This window comes from Dryobates pubescens, chromosome 26, assembly GCF_014839835.1.
Source record: "Dryobates pubescens isolate bDryPub1 chromosome 26, bDryPub1.pri, whole genome shotgun sequence".
Lineage (NCBI taxonomy): Eukaryota > Metazoa > Chordata > Aves > Piciformes > Picidae > Dryobates > Dryobates pubescens.
In genome coordinates this window covers 3,665,125-3,679,094 of record NC_071637.1, presented here as the reverse complement: position 1 = coordinate 3,679,094, position 13,970 = coordinate 3,665,125, and the positions used below count along the sequence as shown (strand labels likewise).

The window sequence follows — 13,970 nt, the reverse complement described above, 5'->3', positions numbered from 1 at the left end:
AGAAGAGGAGGCTCAGGGGAGACCTTCTTGCTCTCTGCAACTCTCTGAAGGGAGGTTGTAGCCAGGTGGGGGTTGGTCTCTTCTACCCAGGCAACCAGCAGCAGAACAAGAGGACACAGCCTCAAGCTGTGCCAGGGGAGGTTTAAGTTGGAGGTGAGGAGAAAGTTCTTCCCAGAAAGAGAGATTGGCCATTGGGATGTGCTGCCCAGGGGGGTGGTGGAGTCCCCATCCCTGGAGGTGTTCAAAAAAGGCTTGGATGTGGCCCTTGGAGCCATGGTTTAGTTGTCAGGAGGTGTTGGGTAATAGGTAATAGGATGGACTTGATCTCTGAGGTCTTTTCCAAGGTGGCTGATTCTTGATTCTCTGTGAAGGGGAGCTCCCGAGGTCGCGGCACAGCCCCTGCCTGCCGCCCCAGGGACCGCCTGTCACGCCGAGCAGCCGCATCCCGCCCGCCAGCACCGGGCCCGACGCCTTCCCCTCGGGGCGGCGAGTCCCTGGCCCGCGGTGCTGCGAGCACGGGAGCGAGGCGCTGGGGTGCGGGAGGTTCGCTTGGCACCAGCGCGGAGCGCAGCGGCTGACCCCCAGCAGCGGTTCCCCCGCTGCAGCCGCAGGGGAGCCGGCACCGGGCCTCGCTGAACACCCGCAGCCGCACGGCCGCGGCGGGGGGCTCGGAGGCGGCAGTGCCCACAGCACGCAGCTTCTGGACGTCTCGGCTCAAACAGCCCCGTGGCGGCTCCTGTTAGCCAGGGCAGAGGCCAGTGGCAGGGGAAGTGTCCATGTGGCTGCCTGCCGGCACAGCTCAGACCCTGGGTGCATCTGTGAGCTTCCACAGCCAACAAACCTGCACGGAGACCAATGGCACCAAGACAATCAGACGTCAGGAAAGACAAGAGCATCCTGGCCTGGATCAGAAATGGTGTGGCCAGCAGGAGGAGGGAAGTGATGGTGCCTTTGGACTCAGCCGGGGTCCAGTTTTGGGCAGCAGAGTATGAGAGAGACATTGAGGGGCTGGAGGGGGTACAGACAAGGAAGCTGGTGAGAGCCCCTGGAGAACAGGGCTGGGGAGGAGCAGCTGAGGGAACTGGGATTGTTCAGTCTGGAGAAGAGGAGGCTAAAGGGAGACCTCATTGCTCCCTACAGCTCCCTGAAAGGAGACTGCAGCCAGGTGGGGGTTGGGCTCCTCTCCCTAGGATCAGATGACAAAAGGAGAGGAAATGGCCTGGAATTGTGCCAGGGGAGGGTGAGGTTGGAGGGGAGGAAAACTTTCTTTGCTGCAAGCGTGGTCAGGGATTGGAACAGGCTGCCAGGGAGGTGGTGGAGTCCCCATCCCTGGAGGTGTTAAAAAAAAAGGGGCACCTGGGGACATGGCCTGGTGGGCAGGGAGGTGTTGGGTGGAAGGTTGCAAGCGATGCTCTCTGAGGTCTTTCCCAACCATTCCCAGGCTACCTCTACCATTTCCCAAATGATGAGTCTGTTGTTTTCCCTCCTGCATTCGGAGCCACTGAATGTCTTAAAGACCACAGCACAACTAGGGCAGGCTATTTCTGGAGCTACTGGAAATGAATCAACAACTGCAAACAGAGTGTCACCACGTCACCGAGAGCCAGAGCTAATAGTCCTCCTGACTGTGCTGCAGCCACAGCTGCAGCCTGCTGAAGCAATCCTTGCTTGCTGGGAATTGGTGTGAAACACAATGTTAAAGGATGGGTTAAAAAACGACAGGCAAGATGCAGCTGTTAAAAAACTGCTCCAGTTACTGGAAGTGTCACCAATTAAAAGAAAGAAATGTGTTTAACTACAAGCAAGCCAATTCCTTTCTCCCTGCAGAGTTTGCCCAAGAAAGGAAACCAGTGCTCTTCATGGCTAACATCCTGGGTTTTCCTTGCCTAAGCAGCAGCAGTAGTTAATTAAGCACAGAGTGGTAAGGAAAAGTGAACTCTGCAGACTCACATTGATAATTAAGACACAGATGGAGATCTTCATGTCCAAGGTAGGTCTTTTAATCAGAAAATACACAAGGGAAGGCAGGACTGGTGAATGAGATCTGGCAAGCTGTTCAGCTGTACAGCCTGAGTGCCCAGGCACAGGGCTTTTATCATGGAATCACACAATTGTCAGGGTTGGAAGGGAGCTCAAGGCTCAGCCAGCTCCAACCCCCCTGCCATGGCCAGGGACACCTCACACCGCAGCAGATTGCTCACAGCCACCTCCAGCCTGGCTGCAGACACCTCCAGGCAGGAGGCTTCCACCACCTCCCTGGGCAGCCTGTGCCAGGCTCTCACCACCCTCATGGGGAACAACTTCTGCCTAAGGTCTAATCTAAATCTCCCCTCCTCCAGCTTGGATCCATCCCCCCCAGTCCTATCACTCCCTGACACCCTCAAAAGTCCCTCCCCAGCTTTCTTGGAGCCCCCTGCAGATCCTGGAAGGCCACAATTAGGTCTCCTTGGAGCCTTCTCCTCTCCAGTCTGCACAACCCCAACTCTCTCAGTCTTGTCCTCAGAGGAGAGCAGCTCCAGCCCTCTGCTCATCCTTGTGGTCCTTCTCTGGACACCTTCCAGCATATCCAGATCCTTCCTGGCACAGGGGTTCAGAACTGGACACAGTAGTCCAGGTGGGGGTCTCACCAGATTCCCTGAAGGAATCCTGTCAAGCTGGCAGTGTATTTTTGTCAGCAGCAATGGTGGTGATGCTCAGCCTCCAGCTGACAGGGCAGTGCTGGTCAGAGCCCGCTGAGCCTGCACACCCCAGCTGCCACAGCTTGTCCAGCAGGTGACACTGGTTCAGGCTGCTGCTCTGCTAACCCAAGGCCAGTTTGCACTGGTGCAACCCTGCCAGGCTTTCATCCCCTAGAGCTGTTGCTATACATAACAAAAGCATAAAGAGCAAAGTGTCCTGAGGAGCACAGCACCATCAGCGCTCAGCAGGAGGTTGCAGTGAGGTGGGGGATGGTCTTTTATCCCTAGCATCAGGTGATAGAACAAGGCCTGAAACTGTGCCAGGGGAGGGTTAGGTAGGGAAAATGTCTTTGTTGCAAGAGTGCTCAGGGATTGGAACAGGCTGCCCAGGGAGGTGGTGGAGTCACCATGCCTGGTGGTGTTCAAGAAATATGTGGAGGCTAGAATCAGCTGCTCAAGGCCTCATCCAACCTGGCCTTGGGAGGAGGCATCCACAGCCTCCCTGGGCAGCCTCTTCCAGAGTCTCATCACCCTCATACTAAAGAACTTCTGCCTCAGCTCCAGTCTAACCCTGCTCTCCCTCAGCATTCCCCCTTGTCCTGTCTCAGACACCCTCAGGAAAAGTTCCTCTGCAGCCTTCCTGTAGGATCCCTTCTGGTATGGGCAGGCAGCTCTAAGGTCCCCCTGGAGTCTTCTCCAGGCTGAACACCCCCAGCTCCCTCAGCCTGTCCTCATAGCAGAGCTGCTCCAGCCCTTGGACATCTGTGGCCTCCTCCAGACTCACTCCTGTTGCCTCCCACAGCTCTATGTCCTTCTTGTGCTGGGGACACCAGAACTGGAGGCAATATTGCAGGTGGGCTCTGAGCAGAACAGACTCAAGGGGCAGAATCCCCTCTCTTGCCCTGCTGACCACACTCCACACCACACAGCTGCCTTCTGGGCTGCATGAGGGCACTGCTGGCTCATGGGCAGCTTCTCAGCAACCAACACCCCCCAGCCTTGCTCTTCAGGGCTACTCTCAATCCACTCTGCCCCCAGCCTGGATTTGGCCTGACCCAGGTACAGGACCTTGCACTTTAACTTGTGAACCTCCTGGGCGCTGCCCCTACTTTCTCAAGCCTGTCCAGATCCTTCTGGATGGATCCCTTCCCTCCAGGGAGTCTCCTGCACCATACAGCAAACCTGTATGAAACACAAAGAAGTGGCACAGAAACTCTCCAGCACGTGAGGCAGAGTGCATTGCACAGGCACTCAGCCTACATCCTTGTTGAGAGAAACCAACAGAAGAGTGAGAAGAGGCCTAGGAAGCAGCTATCCTTTGAAGAGAACCTCAGTCATGAGAACACCTCCAGAAGGAAAACACATCAGACAACAGGAGTCACTGCTGACACTTTTTAATTTGCTATGGTCAGACTTCTCCAAAGGAGCAGAGTGAGCCAGAACTAGGGGACAGGCCAGTGTGACAGTTACAGTCATTCCAAAGTACTAAAGTCTACCTCAAACAGTGGTGACAGAAGGGTGGGGACATGCCAAGGGTAACAGTTTGGTCTTCCATGCCATTGTTAAGAGCTTTGTTGTATTCTCAGCTATTCAAACAATCTGCTGCGTTGGTTTTTTCCAGCTGCCCAATTCTACTTCCCCACCTGCTGCTCCCAGGGAGCTGTAGTACACATACGAAAAGGAAACAAAACCAGAAGACACTTTGTTTTCTCTTTGTAAACAACAAAACCACCTGCTTTTGCTTTGTCCAGAGGTTACTGAAGTGGCCCCAGCAGAGTTAACACTCAATGCTCTATTCTCTACCATTAAATTAAACAGTTGGGCAAAGAGGGGGGAAGAAAACCAAGGAACAGACCAAGTCAGTGTAATCATTCAGTTGGATTCTGGATGACAATCAGGAAGTAGTCTTTATCTGGAAGGAGAAAACAAAGAAGAATGATTTTTTCCTTGCTGAGATTTGTTCAGAGCCACAGGGAAGTTCAGCTCACTGAGAGCCTGGAGGAGCTACAGAGTCCTGAACCATGGAATGGTCCAGGCTGGAAGGAACCTCCAAAGGCAATCCAGTCCAATCCCCTCTGCAGCCAAGCAGGAACATCCCCAACTACATCAGGTTGCCCAGAGCCCTGTTGAGCCTCACCCTGAATATCTCCAGGGATGGGACCCCAACCACCTCCCTGGACAACCTGTTCCAGTGTTCCAGCACCCTCATGGTGCAGAACTTGTTCCTCACATCCAATCTAAATCTGCTTTGCCCTAGTTTGAAGCCATTGCCCCTGGTCCTGTCACTGCAGGCCTTTGCAGACAGTTCCTCCCCATCCTTCTTGTAGCCCCCTTCAGGTGCTGGAAGGCTGCCTTCAGGTCCCCCCAGAGCCTTTTCCATGCTGAACACCCCCAGCTCCCTCAGTCTGTCCTCACAGCAGAGCTGCTCCAACCCCCTGAGCATTTTCGTGGCCTCCTCTGGACCCTCTCCATCAGGTCCAGGTCCTTCCTCTACTGAGACATTCCTCCTGCAAGAGCAAAAGGCTTCCCACATCACCCTGAGCTGAGCTCTGTGCCTGGGAAGTAACATGTGCTGTTACATGGCACATGTGATGCTGGAACCAAACAGGAGGTGCAAGACAGTGATTCCCCTTAGCTCACAGGCTGGGCTGTCGACTTCCCTCATCACACAGGCAGGCTGCTGGGCTGCAGTGGCTGTAGCTCCATTTTTCCCTGGAGCAACACACACTCACCCTTCACACGGAGATCAGAGGCTGCCTCAGCATAAACCCCACAGCCACTGACCAGTCCCTGTGGAGCAGACCGCAGCTGCAACTCCTTCACTGCCTCTCCACCAGCACAATTCCACCGTGGAGCCAGCGCAGCATCAAGGCACACAGCTGAGCTCCTGCTACAGCACTGAACTGTACTCATCTCACTGCTGCCTGCTCCACAGCTGGGTGACACACTGAGGAGAAACAAAGGAGGCTGCTGCTGTATTCCACAGCTCAGGATTTCAGTGGTTCTGCTCTGTTATCACTTTGCTCTGAACTGGACAAAGCTATTAAACTGTTCTATCACTTTGTGCCCAGCGCTGGACTGAAATAGCTCTCATAACTCCTTCCCAATACTCCTTCCCAGCTCCTGTAGGTTCACACTGAAACCCACAAAGCAGGAGAGGCTGCAGCAAGCTCTCAAACCACTAACACCTTCTGCTTTGATCAACATGAAATGAGGGAAGTGACTTCCCCCTTTCAACCCTGAGAAAGCAAATTTAGGTCAGCGGTAAAAGCCTTCAACCCTGAAGCGAAAGAGCTTCTTGGAGAAGGTGATAACCATGTGAAGAGGAGCAGCAGGCAAACTTTTCTCTCAGTCTGCCAGCATCAACCTCCCAAGGGAAGAGCTGTGCTGGAGCTCCTGCTGCCCCCCAGCCTCACCTGGTGCCACCATGATTTCGTTCTTCTTGGAGCGGATGCGCAGGAAGGTGAGGTCGTTCTGGGGGTCGATGTCTCGCACGGTGCTCCTCGCCTTCATGATGAAGCTGTGCATCAGGCCTGCATACTGAATGGTGGTGGAGTTGTCCATAGTGCTTTTGATGGGAATGCCTGCAAGGAGTGGCACAGCAAGGCTCAGGGACACAGCAAGGCTCAGGGACACAGCTCCTCAACCAGCTCTGTCTTGGCCATCAGAGAGTCCAACTGCGGTGGCTATTTGGGTCGGTAAGAATGGCTTGGGTTGGAAGGGACCTTAAAGAGCACCCAGTTCCAGCCCCCTGCCATGGGCAGGGACACCTCCAACCAGCCCAGATGCTCCAAGTCTCATCCAGCCTGGCCTTAAACACACCCAGGGAGGTGGCAGCCACAGCCTCCCTGGGCAACCTGTGCCAGTGTCTCACCACTCTCCCTCTCAACAATTTCTCCCTCCTCTCCACTCTCAGTCTCCCCTCTCCCAGCTCAAAGCCATTGTCCCTCATCCTGGCACTCCCAGCCCTTGTCCAAAGTCCCTCTCCAACTCTCCTGGAGCTCCTTCAGGTACTGGGAGGCTGCTCTGAGGTCTCCCTGGAGCCTTCTCTTCTCCAGGCTGAACAGCCCCAACTCCCTCAGCCTGTCCCCACAGGGGAGGTGCTCCAGCTCTCTGATCATCTTGTTTCACCTCAGCAGATGTTGTTGCTGCCCCAGGGTTTAGGAGTGTTGAAAGGCTTGAAAGAAGAACATGAACAGAGACCAGATATGGAAAGGCTAAGTCCTGGAGCCCCAGGTGTAGGTGAGAACTGCTTACCTCTAGTAGCACCAGTGCCCTTTGGCTTATTTATGAGATTTACAAAGAGAAATAAGGAACAACAAAAATAAACATCTGAGGGGGAGAGAGGAAATCCCAAGGTCTGAGTTTTGCTCTCCTGGCTGGGGACAGCTCTTCCTTTCAGAAAGGCTCCTGACCCTCTCAGTTCAGTGATATTTGAGCAAGCTGGGCTGGGATCAGTGCTGATGATGGACATCAGCTGCTGCATCACTGGGCTGCAAAGCTGAGGCTCCACTGCTTACCCACAAGAGCTGAGGCAGTTCTGAGAGGTCTCTGCTTCCATTTGTGTGCTCCAGCCCAGAGGACAGACACAGTGCCACTGTCTGGCCAGAGCTTGTCCTCCCTTCAGACTTCTGCCACCTACCAGAGAGGTTTTCCCAGCCCCCATTCAGCTCACGTCCCAGACCAGTGCAGCAGGCAGCCACCCAAGACTGGCCTGGCAGAAAGATGCTGCAGGTGCAGTTCCAGGGAGTGCAGATTCAGCCTGGAGAGCACAATCCATTACTTGCTATCAGGGAACAGCAGTGAGCAGGAACACAAGCTGCATCCCAGCAGGCAATGATCTGATCTTCAGTACACTCATGGAGGGCTACTGTCTGGCATCTTTTCTAAGGCCTGTTTCTAGGAAACACTCAACTGAAATGGATAATCACAGAGTTTTGGGAAGCTGGGCTGCTCACAGTGTATTTGGAGTGCTCAGAACAAGCCTGGTCTGTTAGGCTCCTCAAGTGACTCCCTCTGAGTCTCAGGAGGCCACAAGCACAAGGCAGCTGCTATAAGCCACTCCAGCCTGCCAAGACAGCAGCAACCTGGAGAGGCACAGCAGCAAGATTTCTGATGTCAGGAGAGCTTTTAGTGCCACTGGGAAGAGTCTCAGACACTGGCCTAACTCAAATATTTCTAAGCTTCTGCAATTTCTGTTATCTATTGCCTAAAGCAATCAAGTGAGCCTGCAGAAAAGCAGCCATGGCAACCCAGGTACCTTTTGTAGCCTATTAGCTATCTGCTTGGGCTCCAGGAAAACCTTTGCAACCAGCACAGCCAGTGGTGCTCACAGAATCACAGAATCAGCCAGGCTGGAAAAGGCCTCAGAGGTCATCAAGTCCAACCTGTCACCCAACACCTCCTGACAGCTAAACCATGGCTCCAAGTGCCCCTTCCAATCCTTTTTTGAACACCTCCAGGGATGGGGACTCCACCACCTCCCTGGGCAGCACATCCCAATGGCAAATTACTCTTTCTGGTGCTGGCTGCCTGGGAGAAGAGACCAAACCCCACCTGGCTACAACCTCCCTTCAGAGAGTTGGAGGTCTCCCCTGAGCCTCCTCTTCTCCAGGCTAAGCAACCCCAGCTCCCTCAGCCTCTCCTCCCAGGGCTGTGCTCCAGACCCCTCCCCAGCTTTGTTGCCCTTCTCTGGACACCTTCCAGCATCTCAACATCTTTCCTGACCTGAGGAGCCCAGAACTGGACACAGGACTCAAGGTGTGGCCTAAGCAGTGCTGAGCACAGGGCACAATGACTTCCCTGCTCCTGCTGGCCACACTCTTCCTGATGCAGGCCAGGATGCCATTGGCCTTCTTGGCCCCCTGGGCACACTGCTGGCTCCTGTTCAGCTGCTGTCAAGCACTACCCCCAGGTCCCTTTCTGCCTGGCAGCTCTCAGCCACTCTATCCCCAGCCTGTAGCACTGCCTGGGGCTGTTGTGGCCAAAGTGCAGCCCCTGGCACTTGGACTTGTTGAATGCCATCCTGTTGGCCTCTGCCTATCTGTGCAGCCTGGCAAGGTCCCTCTGCAGAGCTCTCCTATCCTCTAACAGATCAACTCCTGCCCTCAGCTTGCTGTCATCTGCACATTCACTGATGATGGACTCAATGCCCTCATCCAGATCATCAATGAAGATATTGAACAGGATCAAGCCCAACACTGATGCCTGGGGGACAGCACTCCTGGTGAGTGCTTTGGCTGAGGTAGATCTCAGAAGTGGGGCTCACACAGTACCTTCAGAATTAACAACAATGATTCCTTGCACTCCTTTTTGGCTCTGGATTCGCTTCAGTGTTTCTTCCACCTCAGCCTGCAAACAAAGCACAAACCAGTAGAAAATTACAGCTGCTATTTGCCCTCCACCAAAGCTTTGCTATGGTGTGCCTGAAAGCAAAGGTAGACAAAGATGATTCAAACAGCACCTAGGACATCACAGAATTCCAGAATGGTTTGCTTTGGACCCCAAAGCTCATCTAGTTCCAACCTCCTGCCGTGGGCAGGACACCTCCCACCAGCCCAGGTTGCTCAAGGCCTCATCCAGCCTGGCCTTAAACACCTCTAGGGAGGGGACAGCCACAGCCTCCCTGGGCAACCTGTGCCAGGCTCTCCCCACCCTCACTTGAAAGAATTTGTTTCTCATTTCCACTCTCAGTCTCTCCTCTCCCAGCTCAAAGCCATTGTCCCTCATCCTGTCACTCCCAGCCCCTGTCCAGAGCCCCTCCCCAGCTCTCCTGTACAGCTAATGTCTGTACTTTGCCATGATCTTTTCTGTACCTTTTGTTTCCCATCTCTCTTCACTCTTTTTTTATTATAATCTTGTGGAAACTTGGAACTTCCTTCTAATCTTTCCCTCTGCTCTCCTCACCAACCCTCCTGCAACCAGTACTGCTGGATGCTGGCACCTGGGAGACTGCTTATGCACTGCTACAGCTGAGGTGTCAGGAACCATCATCTGTGTGTGGAAACAGATGGAATTTATGAAGAAAAGGAGGAAAAGAAGCCTTGTGGGGGCAAAACTCCCTCTTCCCTTTTATCAGATGAGTGCTAGGAGCATCATAAAGAAGAAGGGCAAGGGGAAGCCCACGATGAAATGCTATTTATTTATACCTGTGACCTGTGCTGATGCTATTGATTCATAACTGTGATCTGTGCTGGGAGAGCCACAAGGTTATCATCACCAACAATGATTCACAGCTCACAAAATCCACTGCAAAGAAACAACCAAACAGGACAGAGAAAAACTGAAAGCCAAGGCAGTAGGTCCCTTTGCCTTCTCCATTAAAACAGCCAGGTCAAATCCTGCCACACAACTTCCACTGCTCAAGACATCCATCAGCATTTAATTACAGGTGCTCTAAGAGGGTCACAAAAACCCAAGCACCTGAGCTGTTTCCCACAGCTGGTTGCAGGGGTTGGCAGTTTTGATTCCCATGAAAGGAAGCAGCAGTGCAGCACCTTTCCCATCCTGCTGGGCAGTGCCACAGGAGCGGTGCAGGGGCGAAGGAATCGCCTGAGCTCGGGGAAGGTCACACCTGCATGGGATACTGGGCCAGGACAACTTGCTCTTAGGCTTTGGGAAGGACCTCCCTCTTTGCTTCCACCCTGCAGCAAAGGAGCTCACTCATGTGTCAGCTGGGAAGAGGACTTGCCCCAGGAGAACAGCATGGCCTGGGCCTCCGAGCTGCCAGCAAGCCTTCTGCTGAGTGCTGCCAGCGTGAGCAGCTCGGGGCCACAGCAGCTGGGGCTGGTTAAAGAGCTGGCACCAGACTTGGCCTTCAGGAAGCCTTTTCCAGCGTGGAAAGATTGACTCTTTCCAACAAAGCACTTGGTTATTCCTGAATGCTGGACTCTCTTCAACTGGGAAACATGGGAAGTGGGCCAATCAACCACAGGGTGTACAAATGCAAGAGGAAAAATGGTGGCAAACAAAACCTGAAACAATTTATTGACCTCTTACCAGCAGCATTTAAGTCCTGATTAATTGATTATTATTCCTCCACTGGACCTTAGCAAACCTGCTAGGAAGCAAAGAAACATCCACACAAAACACCACCAGTTTTTAATCCCTTTGATTAAGCACCAGATAAGCTACCTCACAAGGTGGTGTGAGCTGCTCTGTTCACTGCTGTTGGGCTGGGGAAGGTCTGGCTCCCTCTGTTCTCACTCCCTGACACACACACACACTGATGCACCACTTCACACACACACTGATGCACCACTTCACACACACCAGCTCTGGCTCCACAAGCCAATCCAACTCAGCACACCAGCAGAGCTGTCACCAGAGAAAAAGCACACATTTAACTCATGAAACAAAAGAAAGGGCTCAATAACTGCAAGAGATAGTACACAGAGAAGAAAATCAGAGAACCACAGAATGGTTTGGGTGGAAAGGGACCTCAAAGATCATCCAGTTCCAACCTTCTGCCGTGGGCAGGGACACCTCCCACCAGCCCAGGTTGCTCAAGGCCTCAACCAACCTGGCCTTGAACACCTCCAAGGAAGGGACTTCCACAGCCTCCCTGGGCAACCTGTGCCAGTGTCTCACCACTCTCACTCTACAGAACTTCTTCCTCATCTCTAGTCTCAATCTCCCCTCTTCCAGCTCAAAGCCACTGTCCCTGGTCCTGGCACTCCCAGCTCTTGTCTCCAAAGACCCTCCCCAGCTCTCCTGGAGCCCTTTCAGGTACCGGGAGGCTGCTCTGAGGTCTCCCTGGAGCTTTCTCTTCTCCAGGCTGAACAGCCCCAACTCTCCCAGCCTGTCCAAGGAGAATGAATGCTGCCCCATCACCTCTTTGCTCTCAGAGACCTTTACTGTGCATACAACAGTAGCCATAATCTCCCTGTTCCCCCCTAGAAAGCCTTCACTCCCACCTTCACCTAGCAGTTATGTCTCGTCAGAGCAGATCCATTCCCCATCTCCAGCTTAGGTCACTCTTCACTTGTTCAGAAAGTTTCCCTCCTGTTTTGATCCCCACTTCATGAGCGTCCAACAGCCAAGGAGAGAGGTGAACAGGGCACGATCAGATAAAGAGGCGCCAGGCTCCACAGACCGTCAAGCAGCCGATTGTCCCGAAACACCTTCCCCACCACCGCCCAAAGCGCTTCCAGCTTCAGGAGCTGTACCCTGGAAGCCGTAAGGAACGCCGAGGTCCTCCTCTGCAGGGATGCTCAGCCCATGGCAGGCTCAAGGGACCGACTCCCGGTCCCAAGCAATCATTCCGGGCCGGGCCGGGCTCAGCGTCCCGGGGAAGCCTCTCCGGCGAGCAGGGGCGTCCGGAGCCGCCCGCCTCAGACCCCGGCCAGCGAGAACCTCCCGGCCGAACACCGGCAGCAACACAGCCACACCCAGGCGTCCCTAGCACCGGAGCCCAACCCGAGCCAACCGGGGCTGAGGGGAAACCGCGGAGACGTCCAACAACTGCCCCCAGCCGCCTCTCGCTTTGCTCGGCGCAGGACACGGGCCAGAGCGGGGCTGCCCCTCCGGCCCAGGAGCTCGCAGGACCTGCCCTCGCCCTGCGCCGGCTGCAGGAGGCGGAGCGGACAGCGGCGGCTCCCGCACCAGAGCCCCCCGCGGCCGAGCGGCGGCGGCGGCGTCTCCACGGTCGGCACAGACCCAGGCCCCACCGTGCCCCGCGGGGCAGCGACAGCCGGGCCCCGACCCCGCCGGCCCCCCTCAGCCTCACCCACCATGGTGAGCCGCCGCCGCCTCTCGCCCCGTCACGGCTCCGCGCGCCTGCGCCCCGCGCCGCACAGGGCGGGGAGCGGCCTGCGCCGGAAGCACTTCTGCCGCCCCGGAAGTGCTTCTGCCGCGGCAGCGGCGCCCGCGGGCCCTGCGCTCTGCCCTGAGCGGCGCCCGCACCGCCGAGCCGCGGGATCCGGCGCTCTCGGTAAACCCACACAAAGTAAAGGCGGCGGAGAGAGCTGAGCCCTGCGGCAGAGACGCCTCAGCTGCTTCTGAAGCCCCGAGACGAAGAGAGGCGCTGGGCAGAGCCTTGGCATCCTGGCGCCAAACCCCAAACCTGCTGCGAGGACTGGAAATAACGAGTCAGGGAGCAAGCAGCTTCTGCCCCTGGGAGCAGAAGAATGGATAAATGCTCATCTGGCCGCTGGAAAGGATGGTGGAGGCCCTGCAGGCAGAACACCATGCTCAGGAACTGTGTCTAGCACGGCCCAAGCCGGTACTATACAGCCACAGAAATAGCATTTGGTACCTCGCCCTTTCCATCTGCAATCCATTCCTTGCTTGAACTGAATGTTGCTTCTTCCAGCATGGCAACCCTTGCCACCGAGGAGAAGAGGCTGCCCCCTCCTCACCCCAACCTCCCTTCATGGAGTTGCAGAGAGCAATGAGGTCTCCTCAGCCTCCTCTTCTCCAGCCTGAATACCCACAGCTCCCTCAGCCCCTCCTCTAGCCCAGGGGCTCCAGGCCCTTCTCCAGCCTCCATGCCCTTCTCTGGACAGACTCCAGCCCCTCAATATCCTTCCTGGAGTGAGTGGCCCAGAGCTGAACACAGCACTCAAAAGTGTGGCCTCCCCAGGGCTGAGCACAGGGGGATGGTCACCTCCTGTCCCTGCTGGCCACAGCATTTCTGATACAAGCCAGGATGCCATTGGCCCTCTTAGCCACCTGGGCAGACTGTTGGTTGCTGACTGTCAACCAACACTACCAAGCTCCTCTTCAAGTTGCAGCTTTCCAACCACACATCCCCAGGTCTGTAGCTTAGCATGGGATTGTTGTGACCCAGGGGGAGGAGCTGGCACTTGGCCTTGTTGAACTTCATACCCTATGAGTTTGCAATGCAATCAAACTCATGGAATCAGAGACTTGTTTGGGTTCCCAGAAACCAGATTTGCTGCAGAGCCTCCCAGTTTTCACCCCCACTATTAACACTTTGCAGAACTGCCAAATGTTCTTCTGCAGACACACCTTTTCTGATCCAAGTGTCCACTCCCTTCTCCTGCACCTTTCCCATGAAGAAGCCTTCACAGAACATGGTGTGAGAAAGAGGAAGATTCCACTGAGATCCAGGTCCTTTTGGAATCACAGAAGAGCTTCAGCTGGAAAAGCCCTCTGAGATCATCAGCTCCAGCCATCAACCCAACACCACCATGGCCAGCAAACCATGTCCCCAAGTGCCATGGCCATAGGTTTCTTGTACACCTCCAGGGATGGGGACTCCACCACCTCCCTGGGCAGCCTGTGCCAATCCCTGACCGCTCTTGGCAGAAGTCAGGAAAGAAACATTCC

The 13,970-nt window shown here is 55.0% G+C and overlaps 1 protein-coding gene across 1 annotated transcript; it reads right to left on the bottom strand.

Annotated features, from left to right (window-relative positions):
• Positions 1-4,515: 4,515 nt before the first annotated feature.
• Positions 4,516-12,460, bottom strand: DYNLRB1 (dynein light chain roadblock-type 1). Its single transcript, XM_054173722.1, has 4 exons — positions 12,410-12,460; positions 8,954-9,029; positions 6,095-6,262; positions 4,516-4,590 (listed from the first exon to the last, which is right to left on the bottom strand). Exons 1-4 carry the CDS (start codon positions 12,410-12,412, stop codon positions 4,547-4,549), a joined length of 291 nt encoding a protein of 96 aa, XP_054029697.1. The 5' UTR covers positions 12,413-12,460; the 3' UTR covers positions 4,516-4,546.
• Positions 12,461-13,970: the final 1,510 nt, after the last annotated feature.